The sequence below is a fragment of the Teleopsis dalmanni genome, chromosome X (genome assembly GCF_002237135.1).
Source record: "Teleopsis dalmanni isolate 2A chromosome X, ASM223713v2, whole genome shotgun sequence".
Classification (NCBI taxonomy): domain Eukaryota; kingdom Metazoa; phylum Arthropoda; class Insecta; order Diptera; family Diopsidae; genus Teleopsis; species Teleopsis dalmanni.
The window spans coordinates 25,174,322-25,193,313 of NC_051848.1; the positions used below are offsets into that span (position 1 = coordinate 25,174,322).

The following is an 18,992-nucleotide window of genomic DNA, read 5'->3' on the forward strand; positions in this document are numbered from 1 at the left end:
TTTTGCATATTTTTGTGCTAATTAAAATTGAAACTATTTCAAATCCTTGTACTCAAATATGTATTTCATTTTGCATTATGTATTTAGTTGTGTGCCACAATAATAATATTAAAATATATATGTGTGTACATTAGTGGCTTGGGCGGGCATGTAAGTGAGGCGTTTAACTACAAATTTAACTAATATGTCAAATCCAACTATAAATTATAAATGACAGTGCGAAAGTTAGTTTTGAATAATTAAAAATATATCTGACTTTTTGCTTTGCATACTGTTAATTAGTTGAGGGTTATTACGAGAATATTTTAGTCGCTCATTACTTCCACTATATACATACGAGTGTGCTAATTTATAAGCTCGTCAACACTAAGCATCTATTTAATAATAAAACAGTTTTATTTATTCTAATGGAATCACCAAAATGTCATACGTAGATTATGTATTACTTTTACTATATATTAAAATAAGTTATAATTTAATTAATTAATTGATTTAAATAAGTTAACCTTATTCAATCATTCAACTCTCCCCCACTGAACACCACTGAACTCCAGCACTCCAGCTCCCCAATACCACATGTAATACTTCGATTAGAGTCATTCTGATGCTTCCATCATCCCACTCTACAATCATAGCTCTCCCGACATTGGACATAGATTATACCTCTAACCACCCCGCGCTTGCGCAATTTTCTGCTAATTAGACAGAGAAAAAAGATTGCGCCTGTATAGTGTTGAGATGAATAGACTAATAGACTAACCCTAATGACAACAAGTGATTCTGCTGATAGGATAGATATGTAGCCCTTAATAAGACTACAACTCTATTATTAACTGTATTTCTAGTTAGAATCTTAATTCCAAATAGTTGAACTTCCCTAGCTAGCTATTTTAAGTGATACCAGAGTGAACAAAAATAAGCGGTTCATTATCTTAGTGTACTGCTAAGATAATGTACTGCGTCTCCGTAACTTAAACAAAATATATGCGTTGTAAATGCTAATAAATTTTTCTTTTACTTTTGAAAAACACAACAACATCAATGCAGATTAAAGCATTTTATTGGACATTGGACACTAAAATACACTGCCTTCGTAAAAAGCTCACCACAAATATTTTTTAGTGGCATTTAAAAAATATTGATGTTAATTCTTATGATAAAATTCTTTTTCTTTTGTATACGTGAAGGTTTAGATTAAACTGATTGACCGCCGCGCATATATCTGTAGCATATTCAAAACTCTCGATTAGTAAAAAGTAATAGCTGCCCCACCTTCATACGTCTTTTCCATCTGTTCTGGAATCGTCACCTACCACATGGAATTCATTCAAGCATTTGATAGAAGAGCTATTCATGATTATTTGGCCATGTGGCAAACATCATCACAACTTCTTAGTTCTGAATTCTTCAAAAATTACTTGAGTAGACCAATATCTGCTTTCACTTACTAGAATATATTTTACACGGGGGTCCAAATCCTTTCGACTCCTTCCACATAAATCCTGTTGGGACTACAAACATTTTTGAAGCCACGATAAAACAAACAAAACAAAAAGAAAACAAAGACAAAAACAACCGACTCGGTCAAGTTACAGACACCAACAGAACATTCTTTATTATATTTTGGGGTTTGGGGCCAAGTGCAATAAAAAATAAGAAATATAAAAAATAAAGTTTAGGGTTATTAAAATATAAAATTATAAATGACAATGAATACAATTTGTTGTATATAAATAAACTAATAATAATTATTTCCCAACCCTGTTATTTGAGACTATGAGACTCAAACCTACTCAATTTATTGCACTCTATCTTAAGAAGAAGTTTATCCATCCGCAACACTTTATATTATACAACCAGTGTTGTTATGACCCCGAGATAGAGTTATTTAGCGAGCTTGTTTTCTCGTTAGTTTAAGTTCTAACTACAATTGCTTTATCTATAAACACTTTCTCTCCTACTACGTCAAATCTTTTAGAGCTTTGATAAATTTAGCTTAAGCCTTTCAGTCCTACAATTGTAATCTTTAAAATATCCATTATAGTCACACTGCTGCTTTCGATGTCAGTTAGCTTTATCTATAAACACTTTCCCTCCTACTACGTCAAAGCTTTTAGAGCTTTTATAAATTTAGCTTAAACCTTTTGATTTTTAATATATTCATTATAATCACACTGCTGCTTTCAATGTCAATTAGTACTCAACGCATTTCGACGGAAACACATATCTATTGATCCCTAACAATATCACATAGAGTCAAGCCTCTATTTGGCCATGTCTGTATAATTTTTTTGCGAAAATAAATAGTGTTTACAGCTTCATTACTGAGACTCACCCAGCAAGCATTTTTCAAAATTTTTTCCAATGTATTTTTTAACCAAATCTTAGTTAGAGATTGAACCGATATCCTGTATGCCGTAGTTCTTATATACACTCAGCGTACTCATACCAAAAACATAGAAATATATTTCTCATACATTATATATACATACATTATATACATTGTACATGCGTTTACATTTTAATAATGCTTTAAACTTTTAAGTGTTGTATTATCGTTTTATGTCAGTAAAAGTCATTATGTCCTTAGGTCATGATTTGTCTTTTAACATATGTATTTGCACTTGAGATCTCTTCTGCTTTTGTATTGCTGTTATATTGCTGTTGTATAGTTTCTGTTATAGTCTCTGTTATTGTTTTTGTGTCTGCAGTTGTCGTTCTAATCGCATTCTGTTTGAACTTACGGAAATGTAATTCAAAAAACAAATACAGAATACAAGAAATTACACATGTTGGAACAACAAAAATTTCAATTTGTATTTGTCTTGATTTATAATGAATGGGAAAACATTTAATTATTTTATTGATTAAATAAAACAATTAAATTTATGTTAATCAGTGTGTAGAACATTCATGCACAAACATATTACCTTTAATTCGTGCATAAATAAATAAACAATAAAAACTACAAATACGAGTACTACTACAGTAACAACAACAACAACAACAACAACAACAACAACAGCAACAACATCAGTTGTAATAGCAATAGCAATAACTATGAGAGGACTAAGTGCATGCTACAACAAATGAACAAAACTACAACAACAACAACAACAACAATAACAAATCAAATGTAACAACAATTGTTACAATTACTCATACAAGCACATACAATCAAACACTATTGTTGGAGTTGCGGTGAGAGGTATATTAAAGCACATTAAAAGCAATAAAATAATTTCATGCAACAACAAAAGTAATGTTAACATCAACACGCATATGTGGACATGAAAAACGAATAGCAACAATAATACTAACAACAACAACAACAACAGCGACATCAACGACAGGAGCTACAAAAACAACGACCTGGAGCATAGAATATTAATGAGACCATAAAATGTACGAGGAAGTAGCACATACAGTTAACGGACGACAACTTTTCATTATCAACATTGTTATCACTGAGCTGAGAGAGTGTGGAGTTCTGTGCACAAATTACTCATAAAAATATTTACAACTTTCATATATGGTATATAAAATATATACATACACGTATAAATAAACATTATTATGTATAAAAATATTAAAAAATAATTATAATAATAATTACAGCCAGAAGTTATGTTATCGCTAACTTCGCTCATCCAATCCGTAAACTTTAATTCTAATCACAAAAACTACTGAGAGACACTCAAAATTTGATGTTTAAATGGGTTTTCAGTAAACTCAGTGAGACGTTCATGGACAGCACACCGTCCATCAAATGACTCCACTTAAATGAAGGATTAATTAAATTAGATCACGAAACTTGGGACTTGGATGTTTTTAGCTTAAGGTTGGCTGACAAGTCAACACCAACGCAATGTATCACAAAACAGACATTCTCCTGCTTGCCAGTGCTGGACATTGGCAGAATATATGCACCGCTGTCTCCTTTTGTTCGACACATAGTCTGCAGGTGTCTTCCACAACAAGATCAAATGTCTTTTTGGGTTGTTACTTGAAGTTTTTATGTTCACACACACAGCAATCAATGAGGTCAGCCAAGTGAAGTTATCCACTTATGGACGTTGGCTGCAGTTATGTTGTTGCCCAATGGTATTTTGCACTTTTGGCCGCAGAACTTATATCTTGATCATTTGCCTTTTCGTTTTGCTCAGTATTGTTATGTCCTTTAACCCACATGACTGTTACCTTACATTCAATGAGCTTCGTGACACATTCTTGTACTAAGTTGTTGACTACACACGTCTTTTGTATGCTTTTGATAACATCTTGATTGTTGAACGCTATCAGAAACTTTTTCTGATACACCTCACAATCCAATAGGTGATCCAGAGCAACTGAGACCGCTATAAGTTCCACCTAACAAACGGAAACATAGTTTTTTTTTGTATATAGAGTACACGTTAGTTTTAATTCTTTCGAGTAAATTCCAGCTCCAGCTCTGGAACTTTATATTATAAACTATGGATTATATCCATAACAAAAGAAAGTTTGGAGCATGCTCTGTGGAATATACAATAGATATAGCGTTATAAAGCTCATCACAACTATAAGATTCGTGCGATATATGAAAAATTCGATAAAAAAAAATTATCCTTATATAAAACCAGTAATATAAACCAGTATGAACTATAGATTCTTTAACATCTAAAAAACATTAATATGAGTTACTCTCTCAGTGAAACTAAGTAATTGTTATCATGCCATTTAAATACGTAGTAACATACTTTTCGGAACTTTCTCCGATCATATCAGGGAAGATATGAAAACTGAAATAATTATTTGGGATACTAAAACCCTGATTATATTGTGCTTTAGTGCTTTATCACCAAACACAAAATCACCAAATTTTATATTAAAATTTATATTATAATTTATAATTAGTCAATGCAATATTTAAGTAAGAAACACACCTTAATATTGGAATTTCTTAAAGCTTAAGTATCATTTTGTAGAACAAACTGAAGTAATTCCCACTAGACAATATAAGCTAGTGTTGTAATCTATAGTAATATGTGTATAAATGGATGTATATATATATATTAATTTATTTGTGTCAACATTGATGTTATTGTGCTTAAATATTGCGTCATTAATCAACATGAAAATTAAGCGTTCAAGTTAAAATAATCATGAAATATGTTCACCTTTAATGGATTTCTAAGAGAGAAACATTTATTAGTTCAGACATATTTATACGAGTATATAGATATGTACATGCATATATTTAAGTTTCATACAACCTCATATAGCCGTACATAGCTTATCTATGTGGTTGTAAAAATATGTATGTGTATAAATATATATGTATATATGCAAATTGGTTGTATTTATATATAATACTGTTGCATGAATGTCAAATATTTACATAAATAATCACGTTTTTAGCATATTTATCTGTAAAATCAACCTAACAAATATTTTTATGTCACTGCTAATGTGGTATTTGCCTATGTCATCCTTTTGACTTTAAGGGGAGATCAAAACATTTACCAAATTGACTTCAAAGCTTTAAATTTCAACATATTGAAATTCATCTCAATTTACATAGACTTTTATGTTACTTAAAGCCTCCCAAGTAAATTAATGTTACAGTAAAAAACTAATAAAATATTTAATATTAAAATATTTGTTAAAAATTATGCACAAAGATATCAACATAAATATTGAACTAGAATTTAAAAAGTGTTTTTATATATAATTAAAGACAAATATTGAGTAAAATTAAAAAAACTAAGGCTTGAGAACTCTAGAAAATATTAGATTTGTTTAAATATATTTATAAATATCTATAAATATATTTTAAATTATGACTTTTAGAACAACATCAAAGGTTTAATTAATTAATTTAATTTGATTTAATAATTAATTGTTAATACGACCAATTTTAGCTTAGCTTAGCATAGTCAAGCAATACTGGGCTAATCAGATCAGAAATACTGTTGTCAGATATTTAGGTTGACTAGGTCTAATTTAAACAAAAAACGAACTAGTCAGCTACTTTAACTAAGGCGTAACCTGCTCAGCACGACGGTAACTGTGCTGATGGGACACTCCGAAATAGGAAGGCATGCTATGAGACTGGGTCCTGTAATGTTAGGAATCTGGCCAAGTTTATAGAATTATCAGGTTGGTTTTCCTTTGCCTAATGGGGGAGTCGTTATCTTTTTCGGCATTGACTGTATACTGTTTTAAATCTATGTACGTACCAATGCTATTCCTGTGTTACTACTCAAGTCATTTGAGCTTAAGTGGGCTTTTTAGAAACAAGGCTGCCACCCCAACCTACCTACCACTTTTATCAATAAAATTTGCAATTTTCACCGAGCTAAGGTCGTTTATTTAATACATACAAATAATAAAAAATTGTACTTATTAATTTGTGTTAAAATTTTTTTATTTTATTTTTGAAAAATATTTATAATACAGATAGTTATTTTGGTCTACTGATACTTAGCGCTGCGCAACTACAGAGGAAGCTGCTCTTTCAAACTGATTGAATTTTGAACGTTAAAGCCTTGCCTTTCCTTTTAAGCAGAGCATTAGTTACCAATATAAAGACTATCTTAAAAATACATAAATAAACTTTTTTAACTAAATATCTCTGTTAAGGGTTATGGTCCTCTGTTTAGGACCATGTTAGGGTCATGTTATGTAGAGTGTCTCGGGCACGGCATGAGTAAAGTTGTTGTTGTTGTCAGTATAAATTATAAAATTGAGATTCAGAAAAAAAAATTTCGTCGGTTCAAATTTCGGCTGCGAGCCGTCGTATTTGTGCCACGTCACTAAGGCAAAGCAGTGTTGTTTTGTAATAAACTTTAGAGTTTGAGCCTTTTAGGAGCAAATTATTCCAATTTTAGTACGTTTTAGAGGAAAAATAGCAGTAAGCAACACAGCTTATTTTATAAACCGCTAATAGTCTAATTATTACGTTTTCCGATTTTAAGGAATGGGGTATATAGTTTTGTTAGTACTGTTAACAATTATTATAAGAAAATATAATAATAAATTAACATTATGACAGCCTCTATGAGTTTTTTGTTGCTGGTTATTTTTGGTGGCAAATTGAAAGTGAGCATATCTACATTTCCTTTTAAATTAAGGCACAACTATAATATATCAAAAAGTAGTAAAAATACGAAATTGACAAAACTGATGTGACAGTCTACATAACATGCATTTCCGTCATTGCCCTAAAGAGCCAATTTTATCGTGCCCGTGACACTCTATATAACATGGACCTAATAGAAATGCTTTATCTTGATTTTAGACAGATTTTCTGTTATATATACCAATTGAAAAAATTTTATATCATTTCAATTACTGAATTAATTATTAATTTCAATACCTAGCAAGGAAACTAGAGCAACAAACTTTTATATTAATTGAAATAGAAACTTTTCTCCTTGAGATTCTTTTTTTCAGCACTTTATTTCTACGTTAATGTGATTTAATCCACGGTTTTCTTCTTTTTTTATCGATTAACTATTAAATGATTAAAATTAATAATCAATTTTGAAAGTATTTTTATAATTTTTTTTAAATATTATTTTTAAAAAAATTCTTGTTCTAACAAACTATATTTATATCTTATCTTAGATATATCTTAGTCGTCCGAAAACTTGTGTGCTATAGCAATCTATAAGAAATATAATTAAATACGAATACTTTTATACTATATAATTTTTAAAAATTATTATTAGCTTTAATTATATAAAATATATTTTTTTAACAAAGTTATATATGATTACATGCTTATGGACGACCGATTTGGAGTCCTTGTCACATCTACTTTGACTGTAACTTTATTTACCATTGTTATAAGCATTACGATTGCGACGATATTGATTCTATGTTGGACTGACTGATTGTTTCGTCTATTAGAGCTTTAGTATTGATATAGGCTATCATTTCACTAGAAAAATTTTAAAAATAAAAACTTATTTATAAAGATTCTTTCAGAAATGTAAAGTAGATTTTATTTTATGTCAATTCAATATTTTCTATATTCAGTAGTGTATATGAAAAATTTAAACATTCCCATTTGTGTATTTGCTTTTGAAAAATATCTAATACTTATTCCATATTTTAGAAAGTAAGGAAATTTAATAATTAATTAATAATTATGAGATTGTAATAATTATTATAATAATAATTAATTATGTTTATTATATATAATTATAATACAATTATTATTGTTTTAATCGTAATGTCTAAAACCTATCACACTTGCATGAGTCTCGCATCAATCCGATTTGCCGTGTATGCAAGGCCTTACTAACTGCAAGTATGTCATTACTTCGTTTTGCAAGTCACCACACGATTGTTCTTGAAAAGTCGGTGAGGTTAAGAAATTTTAACACATTAACAAATTACTGTTATATATATACTTTTTAATAAAAAAAATCGGAAATATGGAACCTGGATTTAAGTTCGCCAAGGGTAAATAATAATTTCTCAAAAAATAATCTTATTATTAGTCCATCAGAGTTAATCATTGCAATAAATTAGGTGAGAAAGTGCTTTGCTACTATCAAGGAATTGCATATGAAGCAAAAATCTTGAAATGTTTGTTAACTGATAAAAACCAGAAAAAATATCTGGTACACTATTTTGGTTGGAACAAGAAGTAAGCTTTCTATGTGATTAAAAAATTAAAAATATTTATAATATAACCGCAGGTGGGATGAATGGGCATTGGAGGTTAGACTCAAAAAATATAATCTTACTGACGTAGAGCTAGAAGACGAGCTCGCTGGTGATGTCGGTACCATAGTAAATAAAACCCAAGCAGGTGAGTGAAATATTAAGCAGAAATTGTTTTATTAATGTAAAAAATGGTTTTCTATATTATAATAATAAACCAAATGAGGTAGGCTCGCATTCTGATAGTTCCCAATCAGCCGATATTATTGAAGCAGATTCATCCGATAGTGATGGTGAAGAAGACACGCTAGAAGATGAAATAACTGCAACTGGTAGTTGCAGTGCTAATAACAGTATCGTTCAAGCAGATTCATCCGAGAGTGATGGTGAAGAAGACACTCTAGAAGATGAAATAACTGCAACTGGTAGTTGCAGTACTAACAGTAGTATTGTTAATAGTGAATCTTCCGATAGTGATGATGAAGAAGACACTCTAGGCAGTATGAGCGATGTGGATGTTCAGAATGAAACTGATGATGAAATTCGTCCTAAAGTGGATATTAAAATTATAATACCAGATGAACTGAAATCTGTATTACTATATGATTGGTATGCAATCAATCGTGAATTTAAGCTGGCTACTATTCCAGCTAAGGTAACAGTACAAGATGTGGTTAATCAATATGTAGAATTTAGAAAAGACTCAAACGAGCAAGAAAATACCGAAATGTTGACGGGTTTAATTGATTATTTTAACCTTGTACTTGATAAAAAACTATTGTATGATCTTGAACAATCGCAATATAACCAAATTGCGAACGGTTATCCAAATATGAGAATGTCTAGCGTTTACGGGTGTATACATATGATTCGGCTTTTTGTTAAATTGGGACCATTCTTGAAAAGTAGTGAACTGGATGAAAGTTCAGCGAAAATTGTGTTGGAACAGATTGACAATTTCATCAAGTTTTTGGCAGAAAATAGTGCAAAATATTTTGATAAAAATGAGTTTTCTGTTCAACCTGAGTTTGAATGATTGAAATAATTAATTGAAATTTAAATAATTAATTAAAGAAAATATATTGTTTGTAATTAAAATATATCAGTGACTAATATGTCTTAAATAAATATAAGTCAATCAATAAAATAAAAAAACTAAACTCTCCTTGAGAGTCAACATCAGAACAATAAATCAAAAAATATAATTACAATTTTCATATATTATTTTAATGATAAGTTACTAGATTTTTATACTTATTAATTTACGTATAAACATTATGGATATATTGGTTTTATTTACATAAGACAAACATACAGCTTAAGTACATATATAAACGTATACATGAATAAATTTTGCAAAAATATTTAATACATAATTGCAAGTAATTGTAAATATTTTTTTCAATCATATCCAACCGTCCTGTAATGTCACATTATCCAAAACCACAATTTAAATGCACATTTCACGACTTAAAAAAATAAATAAAAATAAATTAAGAAGAAATTAAGAGTTACTAAATAGTTACCACGAGTTGAACTCATGCCCTGCCAAATTTGAAGCTCAGAGTCAGTGTTCATTAGCCAAGTCGTACTTGACCAGGCCAAGCCAAGCCGTATGTCCGAACTTGAAGTTTTTTGTTAATTTGCAGTGAAAGTTCATTAACATTTACTATGTTATGTTGTACTATTTTAAGAAAAGAAAATACAATATTGTGGGGAAATAGACACTTTAAACCAATTGCTGGAGATACGCCATACGAGTGCAAAGCTAGTAAACACATTAGATATACAACGTCCGTTTAAAATATTTGTAAATATATAATAGTACATTAATATAAGAATTGGTAGAGTACACGAACACATAATTTTCATAAAATCGGCCGTCACCTTTATGGGATATATCCAAGTATGGGAAGTAATAGCGCCCATATTAATGAAAAAACTTTAAATAACTCAGAAATTTAGAATATGTGGAAAGTTTGAAACATATTGGATTTTCACAATGTTATTAACCACTTGGCGTATATCTGTAAATTCAAGTTATCATATCGAAATACGATTCTTTCTTTCCCAGTAAGTGAAAGGCATTGAAAGCCACAGTGTGGGACTTAAAGCCACTGGAATCACTTCTTCAGAATACAAAATGAACAAATTACAGCTATTGAAGCATTATACTATGTTTTCACTTGTCTCATTTAGGCATTATTGCTCATTAAAGCCGCTAATGAGATTAATTTACCATAAAAGAAGCTTTTATGTAAATGAGCTCATTATAAATTAATCAACTGATTTAAAGCGAAAAATGTCAAGTGAAACACTTAAATATAAATTTCCCACAGGGGAAACTACCAAAATTTGAAATATTTGTCATATGTTTCATATGTAAAATGTGAACAAACAAGCTATTTCACGTGCATAAATCAAGTTCTGTCAATGGAAACGATTAAATCTTAATTTCATTAACATAATTTTAACTGCAGTGGAAATATGATATTAGCATTACGTTATGCTAATACGTTACGAAATATTATTTTTCATACGAAATCTTTTTGAAAATTTGTAAATAAGTTTCTATAATTGTAAGTGTGAACGTAGTATTCTATATGAGCACATAATACACTAACATCACTTTCTAAAGACGAAATCGTTGCAAAAACAAATTATTGAAAATATATTGAGGATATATGAAGAGTTGTAGATACCATTAAAATTTGTTTTAAAATATTTAAACTACATACTTGCCTTCAAACTTCGGGGGCGGTTTGATAAGTCAGTGACTTTTTGAATTTCCCGCGCAGTTACTTCAAATGCAACAGTGCTGCCGTCAGCTGTAATCTACCAGTGAACAACTTTTTAATTTTGAGCAAGCTAGTCGTTCAGTTGCTGTTTGATAGCCGTTCAAAGCAGACAACCTCGTGAATTTTTACGAAAATGGAAAAAAGTGAATTTCCCAAATCCACGAATTGGGATACGAACTGCTACCCCATACTGCATATTCTCCAGATTTAGCCTCTTCGACTATTTTCTGTTTCCAAACCTAAAGAAATGGCTGGGCGGTAAGAGATTTGAGTCGGATGAAGAAGTCATTACCGAAACAGTGGGCTTTGAGAAAACCTATTATTTGGAGGGAATAAGAAAATTAGAAAAACGCTGGACTAAATGTATCCAGCTAAAAGGTGATTATATATAGAAAAATAAAATGTTTATTTTGTTTTATTCAAAAAGTCACTGAATAATCAAACCGCCCTCGTATATTAAGTGATCTTTTGGTTATAATATCCATATGTTCTGTTTCAAATAAGAGCTTTCAAATTTTTACTGCTTTTTAAAAATTCTATAAGGCAAGAAATGGCTTTTGTGTCAGTTGTGTGATGTGAAGTAAAAGTAATATAATATTATACTATTTTACATGATGTATTGAGTTTATTCACTGGCGTTGTTTAGGTAGTAATAAGCAACTTGTGACAAGACTTACCTTCTTGTATCTAGTAAGAGGATCACTACTTTTGCTGCATTCGCATATTCCAAATCTGTATCAATCATTTTGTTCCCGTACACCAAAAACCAGTAAAACCCGATAAAGAAAACGTGATGTGTGAGATGCGAGATAAAAATTAATAGTGATACATCTATTATTACATTACATAAATACATTTTTTGGAAGTCTCCATGGAGACTTATATATTACTGTGAATATCTATAGTAGAACAAGCATTTTTAATAATTTCATTTCCGTTGGCGTCAGTTCTTTTTGTTAACGGGACAGTGACAGTACCTAGTTAGTTTTCTTGGATTATATTTAAAGTAAAAAACACAACGACAGTAAAATATGGAAAACCTTGACGATCTGGTAAGTGTTTGAATATTTATTAATAAATGCATATACATATTTGCTATTATTTTGTGTATGAAATGTGTGTTTTAAACACGTGTTCCAATAATTATCTTATTCGTGACATGTAATATAAATGTACATTTTATATAGTGTTCATCAGTAGCTTAACGTCATACTGGAACATTATATAAAAATTATATTTACAAAATGTTAAAAAAAATATACATTATACATTATTATATATTATTAATTTCAGAGGAATGTAATTCGTGGAATAACACGCCCTAAAAATATGCCTGACAAATATGGATCAGACGGTGAGTCATTAAGTGAGGACGAAATTGAGGCTATGGATCCGTTTGAAAAAGAGCAATTGGAAAACGAAAAATTAACCAACAAAGCTTACTTCACAAAGTATATCACAAATACTGATAATGATGAACGTGCCTCAACTAGTTCCGGAATCGAAGGTCGACGTTTTGATCCAAGTGTTCGAATTAACCCACATGGTAGCACACTTAGTCCTCGTTCTATACTTCGAATGATAGAAAGCATTTCCGATCTAGCTGTGGCAATAGAACAATTTGAAGATAGTGCTACCACTACCAGCGATAGTGGTCGTAGTGCTGTAATTGATTCGAGTTTATCAGATATGGAGTCCATAGAGTCTATTAACGATACTGATAATAGTGAAATAATTGGTTCAGATTTGTCGGATGTAACCATATACTCCACTGATGACTCTAGTATTACTGACACTACCACTACCAGCAATACTACCACTATCAGTGATACCACTACTATCAGCGATAATACCACTATCGGCGATAATGGTAATAGTGAAATAATTGATTCGGGCTTATCGCATGTAACCATAGAGACCAGTGCCGAATTTTATTCAAATGGATCGAATTTTCAATCCGATGTACCTATGGAAACCATGGACTCTTCTTCATCGGAGAGTCTCTAATTTAATGATTTATGCAAAACGTTAATTATTTATGTAATAATTAAAACCAATATTAAAAATCTGTTAACGTCTTTAAGATGTATTAAAATAAATACTAACAAAATATTTCTATTTACTGCAAATTAATGAATTTTCTTTTAGTTATCTATAGATATTGAGCTTTATTTTAGTTCTCACTTTGTGATAAACTACTAGTCAGCTAAAGATAATTGTTCCAAGTACAGGACTTAATTATTTATTCATTTGATAAAATTATTTAGTTCGTTATTATCAAAAATCGTTAAATGAATAACAGCCTATAGTTAAGAGAAATAATTAATAATAAAAATAAGTAATTAATTAGGAGAAAAAATACATAATTTATGTATATGAAAATTACAATTCAATGACGCTTAGGAAAACATTTTGATTCTATAACTACGTTGAATACTTAAAAATTATGTAGTAGAATAAATAAAGTTTTATTATCAATAAATTACCATTTTCTCTCTCGTCAGTTCGAACTATAGAAGCAGGCTTTTCTCAGGGATCGCCGCGTTCCCCCACTCTTTACAACACCCATACGTTCGATATGGCAATGTTAAGTCAGGCGACAGTGACGATACGTGTATGTTATACTCGGATGAATATGCTCCCAACGTAACCAATACACTTCAAGATCATATAAACCTCATCTTGGAGTATTTCCAAAAATGATAAATAAAAATATAATATACTTTATTATTGTCTGAAAACTAGTTGGATTAAATAAGGTCAAGCGCAACACATGAATTGCAATGGTATCATCCATTATATATATATATATTTTGACTCGAAACCCTACTGTCAAATAATTAATGTGGCTGTAGGGAGAAATATACCTTCTTTCTTCAAACAATGTTGAGCCATACATATTTTTGATCGCCTAACAAAAGTTGAGCAAACGTGGCAGAGAGGGTTTCATGCATTCACGATATAATATTAGAGTTATAGTATATCATTTATTCAATATTTTTATTTTTTTCACATTACCTATATAATCATAATCTTATTATTTTCATAACATAATATAACATAATCTTAAACGAAGACTGTGAAAATCACATGAATCAGTATAACACAAATAAAACGTAAAAAAAATAAATTAATATAAAATAAAAATAACTACAAAAAAAAAAAATTTTTGAACAAATAATAATAGCAAAAAAAAAACCAAAAAATATTTCTAAAAAGGTAAATAAATTAGTCATTTTAATTAAAATTTAAAAACAATAACAAAATTTCATTTTTATTCAATTTTTTTTTATTTTATTATTTTATTAAACACCCGCCTGGTAATTTTTCTCAACCCAATACATCCTTTTAATTAAAAACAACTTTTTTACTTGGATCCATTAAACGTTTTCTGGATTTATTTAAATATTTATTGGTTTAAGAACAAAAAAATATTAAATCATTACGACTGAAATTAGGACTTCATGAACGTGGATTTAAAATAACAACTGTTTTCTCCCTTGCAGCGCCAGATTTTTTCATGCCGGCGTTAACTTGAGCATTATCACCTGAAACTTGTTCTTCTTTTAGTTGTGGTGCACCAAACAGTTCTGCTGTATCTGCTGGTTTTTGGTTAATCATAATATTGGGGCGGATTACAGAAACGTGATATTGCTTCCTTTCTTCAACCACTTTGGTCTTTGTTTTTGCCAATGTGAAATCGATCGGCGATGTTTGAACTGTGGGTTTTTCAACCCGACTTCCACGTGGGTCGTCTAAATAAACACGCTCGTGCAGTTCTAAAAGCGCCATTGCAGCTTCCATTTCCTTCTCAGTGTATTTGCCAACTCTGTTTACAAAAAAAATAGTAAGAAAGAAATTCATAAAAAAATTGCGCGCGAACATTTTTTTTATTTTACTTTATATCACATTTATCAAAAGATCACATTTATATTATACAATATAATTCAATTTAATTAGTATTTCACACTTACACAAATTTCGGTTCCATTATCAGTTATTGTCTCCAAAAACTTTGTTGTTTTTTTATAATACACGATAAACAAACGAAGGATGTTAACGCTTATAGGCAACTTACTACACTTCGTGAGATTCTGTTTGACTCGTGTTCAACCACGAAAAGGTCGATTTTTCTAGAAATTCGTATGCGATAGAAAATATTTTTCGAAAGTAATCGGTTCACAGAAAAAAGCATATGGTTGCTTTTTTCTTGAAATTCATAAAAAACATATGTGAAGGTTTTTTATATGGAACACATTATAGAACTTGGTTCATTTTATTATAGTTTTTTTTTTGTGTTTTAAAAATATGTTAGAATTAGAATTATTCTATATAATTGAATTAAAAGATTATTAAAAGATTGAATTGAACATAAAAGATTATAGGTATATGTGTGGCGAACACATTAACCAGCGCAACGCCATCTGGCGTGATGTAGAAATCAAAGTACAAATAGCATTCATTATTATTAAGCGCGTCTTCTCAGAAGCAAGAGAAAAAAACAACAAGCGTGACACTTAAAAGTGGTGACTGATAAAAGACGAGCGAAAGATAGTAGCTATTTATCTTCATAATATCATCCAACGAAAATTTGTTTGTTTTTCTTCATCTAGACATATATCCCTTTTACAAGAGGGATGGCTTTTATATGCTCCATTCAGATAGAATTATATATCAGATTTTAATACGGAAACACAAATAAAACATCGCTTTAATAAATAAAACAAAAAAAATTGTAATAATTAAAAGAATCATTGGTTGACATATACAGTAAATTTCCTCAGTACTTTGAAAAAATTTTGCAATTTAAATATAAAATAGATTTGTTTCATTCTGCATGAAAATTTTATTTATTCCTCAAAATTAGGCAAAACGGATAATATTTACTTAACACCATCGGAACCGACATCTGAAACATAGTATCGTCAAGAGAGTGCTGTAACTTAAGAAAGAGAGAAAAGAAGAAAGAGAAGAAAAAGTCAGACAATCTTATATCTACTAACAAGATCTGCAACGTCATTCCTAGCTGCGCGGACAGTATATATCGTTTGCAGTGCCATTTCCTTATCAGTGCAGCCTGGAAAATGTATCATTACCAGAGCATAAGATTCCTGACTTGAGTAAATCTTTTCTACTGACTGAAGGTTTTTTTAAAACCTTTACTTATACTGCATCTGGATGGTACTCTTGCGATTAAGATCAAGTATTTTATTTTCACTGTAGCTTTACAGCAATCTTTTTAGCAAAAGTTAATGCCATAGTGTAAATGACTTGCTGACTTGTTGTTGAGCAGAACTTCGAGTTAGAGTAGCCTAATGTGTTTTCGGTACTTATTTTTCTTTCAGGTTAGGGTCGTCAATAATATCAGAGCCTCCTTGCACTGTAGACATTGTATAGAGGATGACAGAGAGGAATCACTAATACACCTTCTGTTAGAGTGTTCTGCTTTCGCAAGATTCTTTTGCTTAGGGTCGCACTTTTTCAATTCATTAAGAGAGCTAAATTATATTCTGGCAAGAACTAAATAGTTATAGTGACAGGTGTTAAATTAAATTAAGGGTATCACAATGGACCTCATGGTCTAAGTGCGTCTTCAGACGGCCCCAGTAACCTAACCTAGGGTTTGTTAATGATCAATTGTTTTGATTTTGATCCTGTCTTTTTTGAACTTCAAGCAGAAGTACAGCATGGAGGAGTTCTTAGCTTTTTCAGAGTTGACTGTATACTGATTTAAAGCTATATATGTATGGGTTATGGGTTATCATTTGAGCTGAAATGGGCGTATTGGAAACAAGACTGCCACTCTAACCTACCTACTTACCTACAGCATGATTCGATTTAAATGAAAGTGGCAGAAATTAATTTGCTTATAATTTTCATTTACTGGTTGATGTTGAAAAATTTTTAATTAAAAAAGAAATATACATTAAATAAAAATATTGAAAATATTATATCTATTTGAAAACATTATGTATATTTAATTCTAGTTTTTAACAAATTTTATAATCCCTTAATTTAATGTAGTAGCCTTTATTTACCTCGACTTACAAACAACAATTATTTATGTTATAATTTATCTTGAAATTTATATGAAAACTTTCCCGTTTTGCCATACACACTCTGTTTTGGCGGAGCAGTCATCGATACCAGTCACTGCTATTCGATGATAACAGTTGAGGTAGTAGGAGTATGTGATACACTCAGTAAAAAATGCCGACTTACGGCAATTAGTTGTTTTTTTTTTGTTTTTGTTTTGTACTCTTCAAAGTGTACTTGACGTCTCTTAAGTACATACTTTATTGATATATGAAATTACTTTTATTTGTAACTGACAGACTACAGATTTTTGTTTCCATTTTCCGCTAAGAGGAGTTTTCATATTTTTGCTTAATTTTATTTTTAGGATTGTATGCGGTGAGTACATATTTCAATATTGCATGGGAGTAACTGTTCTAATGTGGCGCTACCTATAACTTTAACGAAAAGATATGCTTACCTGTCGTTTATTTTTGTGCCATGGCACATATTCATTCATAGAATTTTCTTTTATTTTCGCTATTGAATATTGTATATTGTATATGTCGCCCTCAAATATACTTATAGTATATATTTTTGTATATATTTTTTTCTTTTATCGCATTTTTCATACAAGTTACAATGCTAAATTTGACGCCCTTTACTTAACTATGATTTTTATATATATTCTGCTGTGCTCATTATATGCCTGAAAGTATGCTTTGAAATTTCCGCTTACGTTGTCTTTCCCCATATTTATTGATTATGTCGAAAGGAAGGCATTAGAATAAAACATGGAGTATCTACATAAAATTGGAGCATATAAGTGCTCTCGGCGTCTGTTGTTGCTTGAAAAGTGTCAAATGTGCTTTTTATACTTGTGCACTATGAAATATAGATACGACAATACAATATTAAAGCGAACGAATTCATTACGTATCCAACTCTGTCTGCATATGCACATACGGGTATGGGAGTAAGTACGCCAAAATGTCATACTAATGTTGTATATATGGATATTAATTTCTATGCGAGTACTTATGTGTGTCTGTGTTACATCCTATATATCAATTCTGCTGATATTGATCGCTCGTGTAGCAAATTAATTTAGTACACAGCGATTGAATTGATATCGATACTTCATTTTTCTTTTTGGCGGTACTTAACTTATGCAGATATTTGCCTTTTAATCAATTTGTGAGTAAATTTGTAGATATTCCACTTGCATACATTAAGAAATTAGCTGTATTTGTGAAATGAAATAAAAATCTCGTTCACAGGAAATTTGTGATATATTTTTTTCTGGTAATTTAAACATTTCCATACTACGATAATATTTTCTTATTTTTTATATAATTTTCTGTATGTGTATATGTATGTATGCACAAATATTTGTCGGATATAAATTTTGCAAATTCATTAACAATTATTGAAATGACACATTACGTATTATTTATTTGCAAACATATGTACATATGTAGTTCATAGTTATAGAAACTAATATGTTTATATAAACCAAAT

At 30.2% G+C, this 18,992-nt stretch overlaps 3 protein-coding genes across 3 annotated transcripts; 2 read left to right on the forward strand and 1 right to left on the reverse strand.

The window, feature by feature from the left end:
• The first annotated feature begins 8,336 nt into the window (after nucleotides 1-8,336).
• LOC119688259 (nuA4 complex subunit EAF3 homolog) lies at nucleotides 8,337-9,694 on the forward strand. The gene is made up of 4 exons (XM_038102939.1): nucleotides 8,337-8,454; nucleotides 8,524-8,641; nucleotides 8,694-8,806; nucleotides 8,889-9,694. The coding sequence occupies exons 1-4, from the start codon at nucleotides 8,427-8,429 to the stop codon at nucleotides 9,692-9,694; spliced, it is 1,065 nt and encodes a 354-aa protein (XP_037958867.1). The 5' UTR covers nucleotides 8,337-8,426.
• A 2,723-nt stretch (nucleotides 9,695-12,417) lies between these two features.
• On the forward strand, nucleotides 12,418-13,463 carry LOC119688260 (serine-rich adhesin for platelets-like). Its single transcript, XM_038102941.1, has 2 exons — nucleotides 12,418-12,508; nucleotides 12,750-13,463. The coding sequence occupies exons 1-2, from the start codon at nucleotides 12,488-12,490 to the stop codon at nucleotides 13,461-13,463; spliced, it is 735 nt and encodes a 244-aa protein (XP_037958869.1). The 5' UTR covers nucleotides 12,418-12,487.
• A 1,409-nt stretch (nucleotides 13,464-14,872) lies between these two features.
• Nucleotides 14,873-15,609, reverse strand: LOC119689788. The gene is made up of 2 exons (XM_038104691.1): nucleotides 15,431-15,609; nucleotides 14,873-15,285 (listed from the first exon to the last, which is right to left on the reverse strand). Exons 1-2 carry the CDS (start codon nucleotides 15,445-15,447, stop codon nucleotides 14,919-14,921), a joined length of 384 nt encoding a protein of 127 aa, XP_037960619.1. The 5' UTR covers nucleotides 15,448-15,609; the 3' UTR covers nucleotides 14,873-14,918.
• Nucleotides 15,610-18,992: the final 3,383 nt, after the last annotated feature.